The sequence below is a fragment of the Mastomys coucha genome, unplaced genomic scaffold, assembly GCF_008632895.1.
Source record: "Mastomys coucha isolate ucsf_1 unplaced genomic scaffold, UCSF_Mcou_1 pScaffold23, whole genome shotgun sequence".
NCBI classification, from domain to species: domain Eukaryota; kingdom Metazoa; phylum Chordata; class Mammalia; order Rodentia; family Muridae; genus Mastomys; species Mastomys coucha.
This window is the reverse complement of record NW_022196906.1, coordinates 44,697,272-44,710,141: the sequence shown is the minus strand read 5'-3', so window position 1 is coordinate 44,710,141 and position 12,870 is coordinate 44,697,272. Positions and strand designations below refer to the sequence as shown.

Below are 12,870 nucleotides of genomic sequence, written 5' to 3'. Positions count from 1 at the left end.
AAACCAAAGGCCTCAAGTAAATGTTTTTTCTAAAGACACAAGTATTATAAATAAACAATAAAATATATTAGCCATTAGGAACTGCAAATGAAAAACACAGCGAAGGTCTAGAGAGTGAGCTTCCTGCTCTTACAGAAGGCTGAGTTCAGTCCCAGCACCCACACCAGGTAGCTTATAATCACCTGTAACTCCAGCTCCAAGGAATCCAGCGCCCTCTTCTGTCCTCCTTAGGCACACACCCCACACAGATATAGACAGAGACACATAATTAAGAATAAAATAAGTCCTTAAAAAAAAAAACCCACAGTGAGGGTTATGGGTATAGTGTATGGCAAGGTCCTACATTTAATTCCTAGCTCTAAAGGCAAAATTAAAATCCCGCAGTGACACGCCACTTCATTTCTTCTAGATGGTTCTAAGAAAATGGGAAGTAACAAGTGTTGACAAAAGACATGGAGAACCTGGAACTCTTCTGTGTTATTACGAAGTTGTATAATGAGCAAAAGAGTCATCAAGGATAAACACAGAATGACCACAGGAAGTGATAGGTACACGCCCCCAAGAGCTAACATAAGTGTGTGCCAGCTGATAGGCACGTGTGATAGATGCAAACAGTGGAAGAGAATTCAGCCCCAGAAAGGCATAAATAAAGTACTGATACACATCTGAAAGTGAATGAACTCTGAAAACACATTATGCAAAGTACAAGACACCAGACCCAAAAGGCTAGTTCACTTGGCAAAGGGCCTGCCCCACAAGTATGAGGAGCTGAGTTCAAATCCCCAGCATCCGTGTAAAAAGCTGGGTATGGTCACACATGCCTGTGATCTTAGTGTAAAGAAGGCAGGAATAGGTGGGGTCACTGGAGTTCTCTGGCCAACTATTCTCACCCAATCTGTGAGCTCCAGATTCAGTGAGAGACCCTGCCTCAAAAAGTAAGGTGAGATATGATTGAGGAAAGGCATCTGGCTTACCTCTGGCTTTTATACACATATCACATACATACATACACATACCATGCACACACATACATCACATACATATACATACTGTATACATGCATACACACATACCATAAAGTGAAAAAAATCTTTTAAAAAACCCAAAGGACATATGTTACATTTGTACATTTATATGCAATGTCCTGAACAAGCAAATTATTAGAGAGAAAGAGGGTTGGGTTAGATGCATGCCAGGATCCAGAAGGAAGGAGAAATGGCCTTTGTAATGTATGTGTGTAATGTATGTGGGCACACATGTACCACAGTGCATGTGTGGAGGGAACAAGGCAACGTATGGAAGTCAGGTCTCTCCTTCCACCATGTAAATTCTGGGGATGAATTGGCATGAGAGCACCTTCACCCACGGAACCATCTTATTGGCCATGGCAACAGCCACCTGTTCAGTTCAGGTTTCTTAGGGGGTGATGACAGTGTCCAGGGCTAGATAGTGGTGAATGTTTGCATGGTATTGTGGATGTACTAACTGTCACTAAATTGCACACACTTTAAAATGGTTAAAGTGGTGAATTGTACCTTATATGAATTCTGTCTCGATTCTTAAAATGTGATCTCTTTTTTAGAGTAGTATAATTCTGGCTTCTGCCTAGAGTCTAAAAAGCTTGATAGAACCTTGTACATTAGCAAGAGGAAGCTGGTTAACCTAAAATGTCCCAAATGTTGAACCCACCTGAGAGATGAACCAGCCTGGAACACAAGCCAGTGGCTGCAGAGTGAGAGGGCTTGTTAGCAGCAGCTGTGTGTGGTGACATCGGGCAGGGTGATGGGCCACTGTGCCATGCACAAAAAGAATGTTTCAAGATTCCCTGCATTGCTAAAGGCTAAGCAGAGAACCCTGGGTGCTGAGGGCATGGGAGTTTACAATAAGTAGACACTTTCTACAGAGTTCTATTCTGTGCACGAAATTGTTTGTTTGTAGTGACAGAATTGATAGAAAACTTCCCTGTTGGTGCAGGCCCAGAGGACAGGGGCACTTCCACTACAAAGCTCAAAGATTGTCCCTTGTGGAGCAAAAAACCATCTGGGAATTTGGGCAGTAGTGGCGTGTGCCTTTAATTCTAGCATTTGAGAGGCAGCAGGCCTTAGCAACCAAAGGCCCAACTTCAGCTAGGTTGCTGTTGCCACTCCTGTGCTGGCAGAAGACACAGTACACCATAGCCAGAGATGTTCCCTCTGTCTGTCTATCTCTGTCTTGCTCCTTCTTTCTCTCTCCCTGTCTCTGAGACAAAGTCATACTACTGTGGTCAAACTCAGGATCTTCCTGCCCCAGCATCTTGAGTACTGGGATTAACTACTGCATTAACACTTGATGTCTGACACTCACAAAAAAAATTATGAGGGCCAGCCAGGCATGATGGCACACACCTTTAGTCCCAGGGCCAGCCTGGTCTACAGAGCAAGTTCCAGAACAGCCAGTGCTACACAGTGTGACCTTGTCATGAAAAACAAACAAACAAACAAAATCAAAACAAATTATTAGCCAGGCGGTGGTGGCGCACGCCTTTAATCCCAGCATTTGGGAGGCAGAGGCAGGTGGATTTCTGAGTTCGAGGGCAGCCTGGTCTACAGAGTGAGTTCCAGGACAGCCAGGGCTACACAGAGAAACCTTATCTTGAAAAAAACAAAAAACAAAAACAAAAAAACAAAACAAATTATTAGGTCTACATGGTAGGAAAGAACTAACTTCTTCAGGTTGTCCCATGACTTCAACATGTTTGTGCATACTAGCCCCACACCCCACATACGCCAAAAAAAAAAAAAGGAAGAAGAGACATTCCTAAAAGCAATAAGAAAAAAACCGCCACTACCAAGAACCAGATCAGTCAACAGAACCAAACCCAAGTGAGACAAGGATGTTGAGACCAGGAATTATAGATAAATAACAGATCAATCTGTTTGTTGTTATGGTAAAAACGTGCTGATGAGGGATTTTAGTAGTGAGACAGAAATTATAAGGAATAAAATAAAAGGTTAAAAGTAAAAGTACAGATAAATATGAATATCATTTCTAACATAGGCCTCAGTAGACTCAACACAGCCACCTAAGGAATCTACAAACTTAAAAATGTGCTGATAGAAATTAGCAAAATTTAAATATGAGGAGAGAAATAATATGGGACAGGAAAGAAGCACGTCAGAGCAGAGTGAATCAAACGGCATTGGATTAAGATGTGAGCGGTTGGACTCACCGAGGGAGAACAGTAGGATCGAAACTGTTTCAGCATAACTAAACCCGTTGCCACGCACACACTTATAATGCCCCTATGGAAGCAGAGGCAGGAGGATGATGAGTTTGAAGCCAGCCTGTGATATACAGTTTGTGACCACCATAATAGTAATTAAGAGAAACCTAGTTTGGTGGGAAAACACAACTCTGGAGTGAGAGAAAAAATTGGGCTAACAAACAGTGTGGCTCACTTGGTAGAAAGCTGGCCTAGTGTGCACCAGGCCATGGATGTGATCCTTGCCATTGCATAAACTAGTTGTAGTGCTGCACGCCTGTAATCCCAGGACTGGGGAAATAGAGGCAGCAGAATTAGGAGTTCAAGGTCATCCTTGGCTACACAGCAAGTTGGGCTGTGTAAGACCCTGTCTATGAGAGAGAGAAAGAGAGAGAGACACACACACATAACATTTGGTCATGTCTTTTGCTTTTTTTTTTTTAAATTTATTTGTTTGTTTTAATGTAAGTACACTGTCACTGTCTTCAGATACCCCACAAGAGGGCATCAGATCCCATTATAGATGGTTGTAAGCCACCATGTGGTTGCTGGGATTTGAACTCAGAACCTCTGGAAGAGCAGTCAGTGCTCATAACCACTGAGCCATCTCTCAGCCTGTCTTTTGCTTCTTAATGTGTATAGGTGTTTTGCCTACATATATGTCTCTATACCACATGTGTGTCTATTGCCCATGGAGACCAGAAGAGGGCATTGGATTCTCTGGAACTGGAGTTACAGGTAGCTATTAGCTGCCACGTGGGTGCTGGGAACCAAACCTGGGTCCTCTGCAAGAGCAGTAAGTGCTCCTGCAGACACTGATCAAGCCCTGCCCACTGTCCACCACGCCCACCAGGGGGCAGCTGGAATATATGAAGATCCACCAGCCACCTGAAGAACAGAGGACAGCCCTTAGGCAGACTTTTGAAGGGCAATGTCTGCAGAGCTCAGAGAGGCCTCTGAGTTTAGCAGATCAGAAGGTTTCTAAATGAGATATAAAACTGAAACTTAAGACATGGATCCTAGTGCCCTACCCTCCTTTGGGACTAGAACATGCTGGGAATCTAGCAGTTTAAGGAAGGTTCTAGAAGGATTATAGGACATTGCTGATCCACTCACAGGGCCAACAACCCCTCTGAGTACTCTCCATGACACTGGAGAGTGGAGTCTAGCATGCCTAAAATGGAAATGACATCAAGGTTTTTTACAAGGGTCTCACTATGTAGCTCTGGTTGGCCTAGAACTTTGCTGTATAGACCAGGCCTCGCAAACTCACAGAAATGCACCTGCCCAGTGCTGCATTTAAAGAAATATGTTACCAAGTCCAGCAATATTTAGCTTTTAAGTTTAGGCTTATGGGTCATTTAGAGTCATTTTTCTGTACAGTATGAGGCTTTGTACAATACTCACTTTTATTCTTCTTCAATGGGTCTTTAATCTTCTAGTGCCATTTTGTTGTTGTTTAAGACAAGGTCTCACTGTGCAGCCCTGGCTGGCTTGAACTCACAGATCTGCCTCTTTCTGCTTCTATCTTTTTAAGATTTGCATGAGTATACACCATACATGCAGTTCCTCTAGAGGCCAGAAGAGGGAATCAGACTCCTGGAACAGGACCATGTGGGTTATGGGAACCCAGGTCTCTTGCTAGAGATTAAGTCACTTCTCCAGTTTCCCAGCTCTTTTTCTTTTCTTTTCTTTTTTCTTTTTTTTTTTGGTTTTTCGAGACAGGGTTTCTCTGTGTAGCCCTGGCTGTCCTGGAACTCACTCTGTAGACCAGGCTGGTCTTGAACTCAGAAATCCACCTGCCTCTGCCTCCCAAGTGCTGGAGTTAAAGGCATGTGCCACCACTGCCCGGTCAGTTTCCCAACTCTTATTTTAAGGCTTTTATAAATTCGAAGTCTCATATATTTTCATATAAATAGAGAAGCTTATTAACTAAAGAGCCTATTTGTCAAAGTAATAATAAAAATAAAAAAAAGTCCAAAATTCTTTTCCTATGAAGGTATTTGGGGTTTGGCATGCGTATTTTTCCTAGAATTCCCCCTCCCTCCTCCCTCTTTTTCCTCTCTCCTCTCTCTCTTCCTCCTTCTCTGACAGCTGCTGACTCTAAGTTGTGGTTTAGAAGGTGAGGTTGGCAATGCTCAGATGCCAGGAAGCGTGGTGAGATTGTACGTGTGTTTGCTCTGTTTTGTCTGACTGTGCTCGCCACATCAATTACTAGCAGAGCTCCTGTTTGGTGACTGGATGGATGTTACCAGAACCATCTATATCATCCAGTACAGTATTTTAGGGTTTGGCAGGCTGGCTCACCGAGTAAAGGCACTTAACTGCCAGGCCTGACTGGGCTGAGTTTAGTCCTTGATCCAATGGGGTGGAAGGAGAAAACTGACTCCTAAAATCCGTCCTCTGATCTCCACACACGCCCACACTAAAATAAATGTAAGGCTAGGTGTGGTGGCCTACATTTTTAATCCCAGCATTCAGGAGGCAGAGTTAGGCAGACAGAGTTCAAGGTCAGTTAGATGTTTCTCATGAGTTCTAAGCCAGACAGGGCTACTTAGTGAGATCCTGTTTCAAAACAACAGCAACAACAGCAGCAACAACCCCAAGCCCTGCACAGGACTACACCTTGGTAGGCTGAAGTACAGGCCCTTGGGATCAGAACTTCAACTTCAATAGTCCATTTTCCCTGTTTTCTTTCCCCCATTCTTCTTCTTGTTTTTTTTTCTTTTGTTTTTTTGTTTTTTATATATATATATATATACAAATCATGTAAGTATTCTTACTCCAAAAGCCGAATGTAGGCAGTTTGCAAGTCCTGCCGGGTGTCTACTCTGAGTGCCCTGAAATCCAGCCAGGCACCATTCTCTGACCTCTTGACCTTTATTGAGCAACAGTGCTGTCGGAGTAGGTGGCATTCCTCTGATAGAAATCCCTGGACTGAGTAAGAAATGGGGCCCCACGATGATGCTCATGCCCAAGGCACCTCTTGTCCTCGTGACGATCATGAGCCATGCTCTGGGGACATGGTGCTTTGGCAAGGCTGATGGAGGCGCTGTGACCTCAGACAGCTTCAGCCTCCTGAGACATTTTGAGTAAAACTTGAAGGGAGGAATAGTTTGGATGGAATTGAATGTTCTAACTCTGTCTCTGCTTGCAGCGTTGCCTCACTCCCAGAGTTCCCCGGCCGTCAGCAGCACCTGCACTAAGGTGCTCTATTTCACCGACCGCTCACTCACACCCTTCATGGTCAATATTCCAAAGAGGTGAGATGTCCATGTCATTAGTTATGACAGTATGTCATGTAATTAACAGAAAGGTGTTTGTAAGGCAGCTGGTAGGGAAACCAGAGGCCAGGACTTAAGAGATTCGGCTTCCGGCTTGGCAGGTTTTTATTTGTTTGCTTGGGCTTTTGTTGTTCGTTTGTTTTTTGGTTTTGGGTTTTTTGTTGTTGCTGTTGCTTTGAGACAATGTATTACTGTGTAACCTTGGCTGGTCTTGAACGCTCTATGTTAGACCAGGCTGGCCTTGAACGCTCTATGTTAGACCAGGCTGGCCTCCCTCCAGCTAATAGAGATCCTTCTGCCTTGCATCCTGAGTGCTGAGGATAAAGGCATTCACCACCACACCCGGCAACCAATAGCATTATGATGGATGAGCAGGAGGTATTGCTAGGCACAAGAATACTAACTGTATGTTGTTTGGGCTTTTTTGTTTGTTTGTTTTAGTTTTTTGAGACAGAGTCTCACTGTGTAGCTCCAGGAGGCCCGCACTCACCAGTCTGGTCTTGAACTCACAGAGATCCACCTGCCCCTGCCTCCCAAGTATTGAGATTAAATGCATGTACCACCATACCTAGGCCCACAGGGAAAATGATTGTGCTTCTTGTTCTGATAGCTATACAAGTTTGGAGAAACTTGTTCTTTTAAGTATTCAAAATAGCTCCTTCCGGTAGCCATGACCTCTAGCCTGACCTCCTGGGCACTCCTCCTGGGTGTTTACTACTGTGTGATGACCGCAAGCCTTACCTGTAAGAATTTATGTGGAAAATGTCCCAGAAGTTCAGCTTAGTACAGTTCCTCCCAGTGAGTAAAGATACTGCAAGGGGCTGGGATGCAGCTCAGTGATAGTGTGCTTGCCTTGTATTGCTTAAGGCGCTAGGTTTATAAATAAAATAAACTCTGGACAATTACTAAGAGAGGTTCTGAGGTTTTCTCCCCTCTTAGAGTCTGCTTATTTGGACTAGATAGAAGTGAGGGGTTTTTATTTTTGTTTTGTATTTTTTTTGAGGGGGTTGTTATTTTCCACGACAGGGTTTCTTTGTGTAGTCCTGGCTATCCTGAGACTCACTCTGTAAATCAGAATGGTTTTTAACTCAGAGATCTGCTCGCAGCTGCCTCCATAGCGCTGGGACTAGAGGCATGTGCCACCACAGGGCATTTGTGTATTTTCTAAACACAGGGGGAATGCTGGGGTTGAGCTGAGTGGCACTTACAGGTAATCTGACTAGAGGGGGGCCTGAAACAGGATTGGGAACTTGAAGTTTTCCTGCGCTGTATAGCAACACCAAGGCAAGCTTGGGCTATAGAGTGAGACCCTGTCAAAAACAAAACAAACAGAGCCGGGAGGTGGTGGCGCACACTTTTAATCCCAGCACTTGGGAGGCAGAGGCAAGCTTGGGCTATAGAGTGAGACCCTGTCAAAAACAAAACAAACAAACAAACAAACAAAAAAGCCTGATGAGTTTAATTTTATCAGCCTAAGAAAACTGGACCACTATGTCAGGGGAGAAACTGAGAAAACTGAGTAATATTAATAGTTATTTAATGAATTTTATTTTGAATACCTTAATTTCCAGGTTAAAAACAGCAAAAGCAGTGAATTTGAGTTCTTGGATCACCTGATGTGTAATGCCATGTTCATTCCTAGTGCTGACTGGTTGCCCAAGTTCTATTTTAGTGATATCTTGGTTATCAGGGGCTGTGACCTAGAATTAAACCTGTTTCTGCCTGTTGACTTTGGTAGTGACCTGGATTTAAAGCCAACACACTACCTTCCCAGCCTATCGATTAACAAACTATTTTGGCACACTCTTCTCTATTACAGGTTGGGGGAGGTGACACTGAAGGATTTTAAAGCAGCTATTGATCGGGAAGGGAATCACCGCTACCACTTCAAAGCACTGGATCCCGAGTTTGGCACTGTCAAAGAAGAGGTACAGAATCCAGGAGCAAGCTGGGAGTGTTGCTGGCCACTCCTGATAGTAGCTCCCAGAAGTACCTGAGTTCCCATCCTAGTCAGTGTCCTATTGCTGTGAAGAGACACCATGACTGAGGCAACTCTTATAAAGAAAGCATTTAACTGGAGCTGGCTTACAGTTTCAGGTTCCGTCCATTATCATCATGGTGGGAAGCCGGACAGACAGTGTGTTGACAGACATTGTGCAGCTGAGAGTTCTACTGATTGGTAGAACTGGAGTTCTACTGTTCTGGATTTGCAGACAGGAGAGGGGGGTGGTGGACACAGACAGAGAGAGACACAGAGAGAGACACAGAGACAGAGACAGACAGTGGGCTTGGCTTAGGCCTTTGAAATCTCAAAGCCCCACCCACAAAGGCAAACTTCTCCAACAAGACCACACTTGCTAATCTATCTCAAGCAGTGCCACTCCCTGATGTCTAAGCATTCCAACATATGAGTTTATGGGGAGCATTCTTATTCAAATCACCATTCTACTCCCTAGCCCCCATAGCCTGCAACCTTATCATAATGCAAAAATGGATTCAGTCCAACTTCAAAGGTCCAAAGTCTATCACAGTCTCAACACTTTAAAATTAAAGTCCAAAGTTCAATGTCTTTTTGGAGATTCAAGTTGATCTCTTAACTATAATCCCCTGTAAAATCAGAATCAAAAAGCAGATCACATACCTCCAGCAAACAGTGGCAGAGGTTACACATTTTCCTTCCAAGAGAGGAAAGTGGGCATAGTGAGGAAGTGCTGGACCAAAGCTAGACCAACTCCATCTCTGCATCTCCATGTCTGATGTCAAAGCGCTCTGCAGATCTCCAACTCCTTTCCGCAGTATTGCAACATACTTTTTTCTCTTGTGCTAATTCAACACCCACTCCCTCCCTTTCTCCCTCCCTGTCCCTCTCTGTGTCCTGCAAGTCAGGAACAAGTTATGGAGTCAGGATGTGATTTTCTCTTCCTACCATGTGGGTCCTGTCATTGAATTTAGGTCATGTGACAGTGCCTTTATCCACTGAGCCATCTCACAGCCCTTAGGCCTCTTTTACCAGCAGTATAGTTTCTGTCTTGTTGAGATAGGGTATCACACTGTGACCCAACCTGCTCTGGAACTCATAGCTGCTCTTCTGCCTCATCCTGTTGAGCTCTCCAGTTTATAGGCAGACACCACATTTTGGACTGTATTTTTCCATTTTGGCTTTTTTTTTTTAAACTAGGTTTTCCATGATGATGATGCCATCCCTGGATGGGAAGGGAAAATTGTAGCCTGGGTGGAAGAAGACCATAGAGAGAATTAACGGGACCCTGGACACTTCCTGGCTGCTTCTCTCAGGAAAGAGGACTTAACCCAGAGTACGCTGAGAAGTTTCTAATCCGTGCTGCCAGAAGGGAGCTTCTTAAAGTATGATGGTCACTGGCCAGTCCTGTTCGTGTGCCTGGCATATCTGGTACTTCAAGTCTCTGTCCAAAACGTAGAGCACGGGCTCATCTGGAGCTCCTTGTCCGTGGGAAGTGTTTCATTCTACTCTGAGGACATCAAACCGAAGGCCTTAACCACCAGGGAAGGATGACCCCTCTTTCGGAGGGGCATGGCTGCTATGATCTGGAACCTGGAGGTGGATGCATCACTCTGTCGTGTTGGCCTCACAGGCTGCAGCAATCAGAGTCCCAGCATTTGTACTTACAGACAAGGCAGAGGTACCAACTTTTCTGCTTCTCTCAGACACTGCAAACTCGGAGTGACTTAGGAGGTGGTACCAAAGACAAAAGCCCAAATGCATAACTGACCTGGACATGAGTGATGCTGACTTGTTGACTGGGTGGGGAGAGGGTTGCCCAAATTGTGCTATACTTCGCCAAAACTGTGATTAAGACCTCGGGCTGCCTTTTCTGGTTTGAACGGGCTCTGCAGTTTGTCCTTAGCCCACTGAGGGCATTTTTCACATACTGTTAGGTTTTCTCTGGGGACTCTTTAACTTTAGAGCCATTTATTTTTCTCCAAACAGATAAACTTTGTGTTTGAAAAGAATGAGAGAATCGAGAAGCTCCTTAAGAATTCAGGAGGATACAGAAAGGTGCTGCCACCCACACCCCTTGACTCGAACTCATGGTATCGCCTTTACAAGAAGACAGACCGTTAATTTGTGTTTGTGGTTTGAGTACTGAGCACGACTTACTGGTCTGCTTCTCACTTCAAGGCCAGAGTTATTTTCTATTACATAGTTAGCTTGGGCATGTCCCTTAGGGGACAGCGAACCCACTGGGCATGGAGCGTGAGTGAGTTGTGAATGGCAGGGTTGACTCAAGGTGAAGTTATTTCGTATTGTAACACTGTCAAGTATAGAAGTTAAAGAGTTCGACTTCCAGAGGTTACTCACTAACTGGGTTTTCTCATTCACTCACCTAGCACCGTCCGCCAGTCAGCCATGGTTATCTGTTTATACAGTCCCTCAAAGCAGTCTGCAACCACACTGTACACTGCCAAACAGAAGAGTGGGCCAGATGGCTCAGTTCTAGGACCCTCCTGTCTCTGTGTCTCCCATTTTCAGCCATTTGAACAGAATACTCTTTGGAATGCTGAGATAAGGTCTTCTTGTTTTATATAGACATATCTTTTAAAAATAGTCCATGTTCAAGAATTGTTTTGTACTCATTTGCTTTTGTCTGAGAACCATGTCTATTTTTATAACTGAGTGACTTCTGTGTAATCTCACGTTCCCTACACTCTATCCATTTTCTACAACACCCAGTAGCTTTTCTACCGTGTCTTCCTACTGCCTCTTGTGGTTTCAGAACAAGCTTTATTTTGTTACGAGTATACTAATGGCAGTTAGTTCTGTCCAATTCTCCCTGCTTTTAGTGGTGGAGATCTTTTTTATTTTATTTTTTCTAGTTGATTGCTCTTCTAAAAGACATGAGATCAAAAGACCTGATGTCTTCCATGCACGCTACCCTGGTCTTCTATTGAAGAACAGTTTTTCATCAGCTGTAACTAAGAAAGTTCAGGAAAGCCATAAGCAAGAACAACTCATTGTGAAAGCCAACAGAAGAAAAATGTTATTTCCATTTTTTTTTTATCCAAATCGACTGAAGGGATTAAAAAGTCCATGTATCACCAATTTTTCTGTTGCATGTACTTTAATGTTTAAATATTTGACAGCATGAAAGTGATCAGGCTAAACTTCAATACTGTAGTCCATATTACAATTTACCTTGAATGTCTGCCTCTTAAATAAGACTTTCCTTGTCCGTTTTCTTTCAGCAGCCTTAACGTTATGTGAAATTAACTTTCAGCAAAAATTAAACCAGAAAAAAATTTCAAGTCCTCTACATCAGTTTTTTTTTTTTTTAGGTTTTTTTTTTTTTTTTTTTCTCATTTTTGGAAAAGGACCCACATGGCCTCAGTGCCTACATAAAAAGCAGAAGTTGAATGCTAGGGAGAATGGGGTTCATTATTCTCATGTCCCATAAGTAAAATGGCAAAGCATCTCTGCTGGAGGATGTATTTCATTAATTCCTGTACATGATGGGTCAGGGATCCTCATTCCCGTCCATAATTCTGGAGTCTTCAGAGCAGGAACAAGCATAAATTCCTTCTCTTTTGAATAATCTCCTATTTGGCAAACCCAAGGACAGCAGCTCTCTACCTGTAGGTTGTGACTCCTTTCCCAGGGGCTGCCTAAGACCACTGGAAAACACAAATATTTACATTATGATTTACAACAGTAGCAAAATTAGTTTTATGGTTGGGGGATCACAACATGAACTGTATTAAAGGGTCACAGCGCTAGGAAGGTTGAGAGCCACTGCTCTTTGGAGAACTTGTGGCTTGAAACTGTTGTTTCCTAGTGATAGTGGCATGGGCTAGTCCATCTTGCCACTGCTGACATCCTCTTTCCTTGGGAAAAACTAGTGGTTCAACCCTTTAATTCCAGCACTGGGGAGGCAGAGGCACGGGGATCTCTTTGAGTTTAAGGCTAGCCTGGTCTACTTAGTAAGTTCCATGACAGCCAGAACTACATAGTGAGACTCTGCCTTGAAAACAACAACAACAAAACACAAAACCAAAATGAAAGCCAAAACAAATGTACTCGTGTGCAGAAATGTATCTCCACAGACACCTATATACACATGCGTAAAAATAATAAAAGTAAATCTTAAAATGCTAATTTAGTTATTTAAAAACTGAAGAGTGCCATCTTCTTGCTCAGTTCCCTAAAGCAGCTGGAGCACTTCCCAGTCTGCACCCAGAGCTTCTGCCTGTAATTCCAGCATTTGGGAGGCCAAGGCAGGAGTGCCAGGTTACTGCAGGTCTGGCCTGTACTGAGGTCTGTGTCTGGATTAAACACATCCAAGGAGTTTTCAGTTCTTTTGACCGAGATGA

At 43.7% G+C, this 12,870-nt stretch overlaps 1 protein-coding gene across 8 annotated transcripts in view; it reads left to right on the top strand.

The window, feature by feature from the left end:
• The window catches only part of Dixdc1 (DIX domain containing 1), a 79,515-nt gene extending 66,645 nt beyond the window's left edge, over positions 1-12,870 (top strand). For 7 of the 8 annotated variants that reach the window (XM_031343001.1, XM_031343000.1, XM_031342999.1 and 4 more), the window contains 3 exons: positions 6,399-6,504; positions 8,345-8,453; positions 9,704-12,870. In XM_031343001.1, the coding sequence (XP_031198861.1) occupies positions 6,399-6,504; positions 8,345-8,453; positions 9,704-9,784 (296 nt within the window). In that variant the 3' untranslated portion in view covers positions 9,785-12,870. The remainder of the gene's footprint in view (positions 1-6,398; positions 6,505-8,344; positions 8,454-9,703) is intronic. The other variant, XM_031343005.1, reaches the window with a different exon arrangement.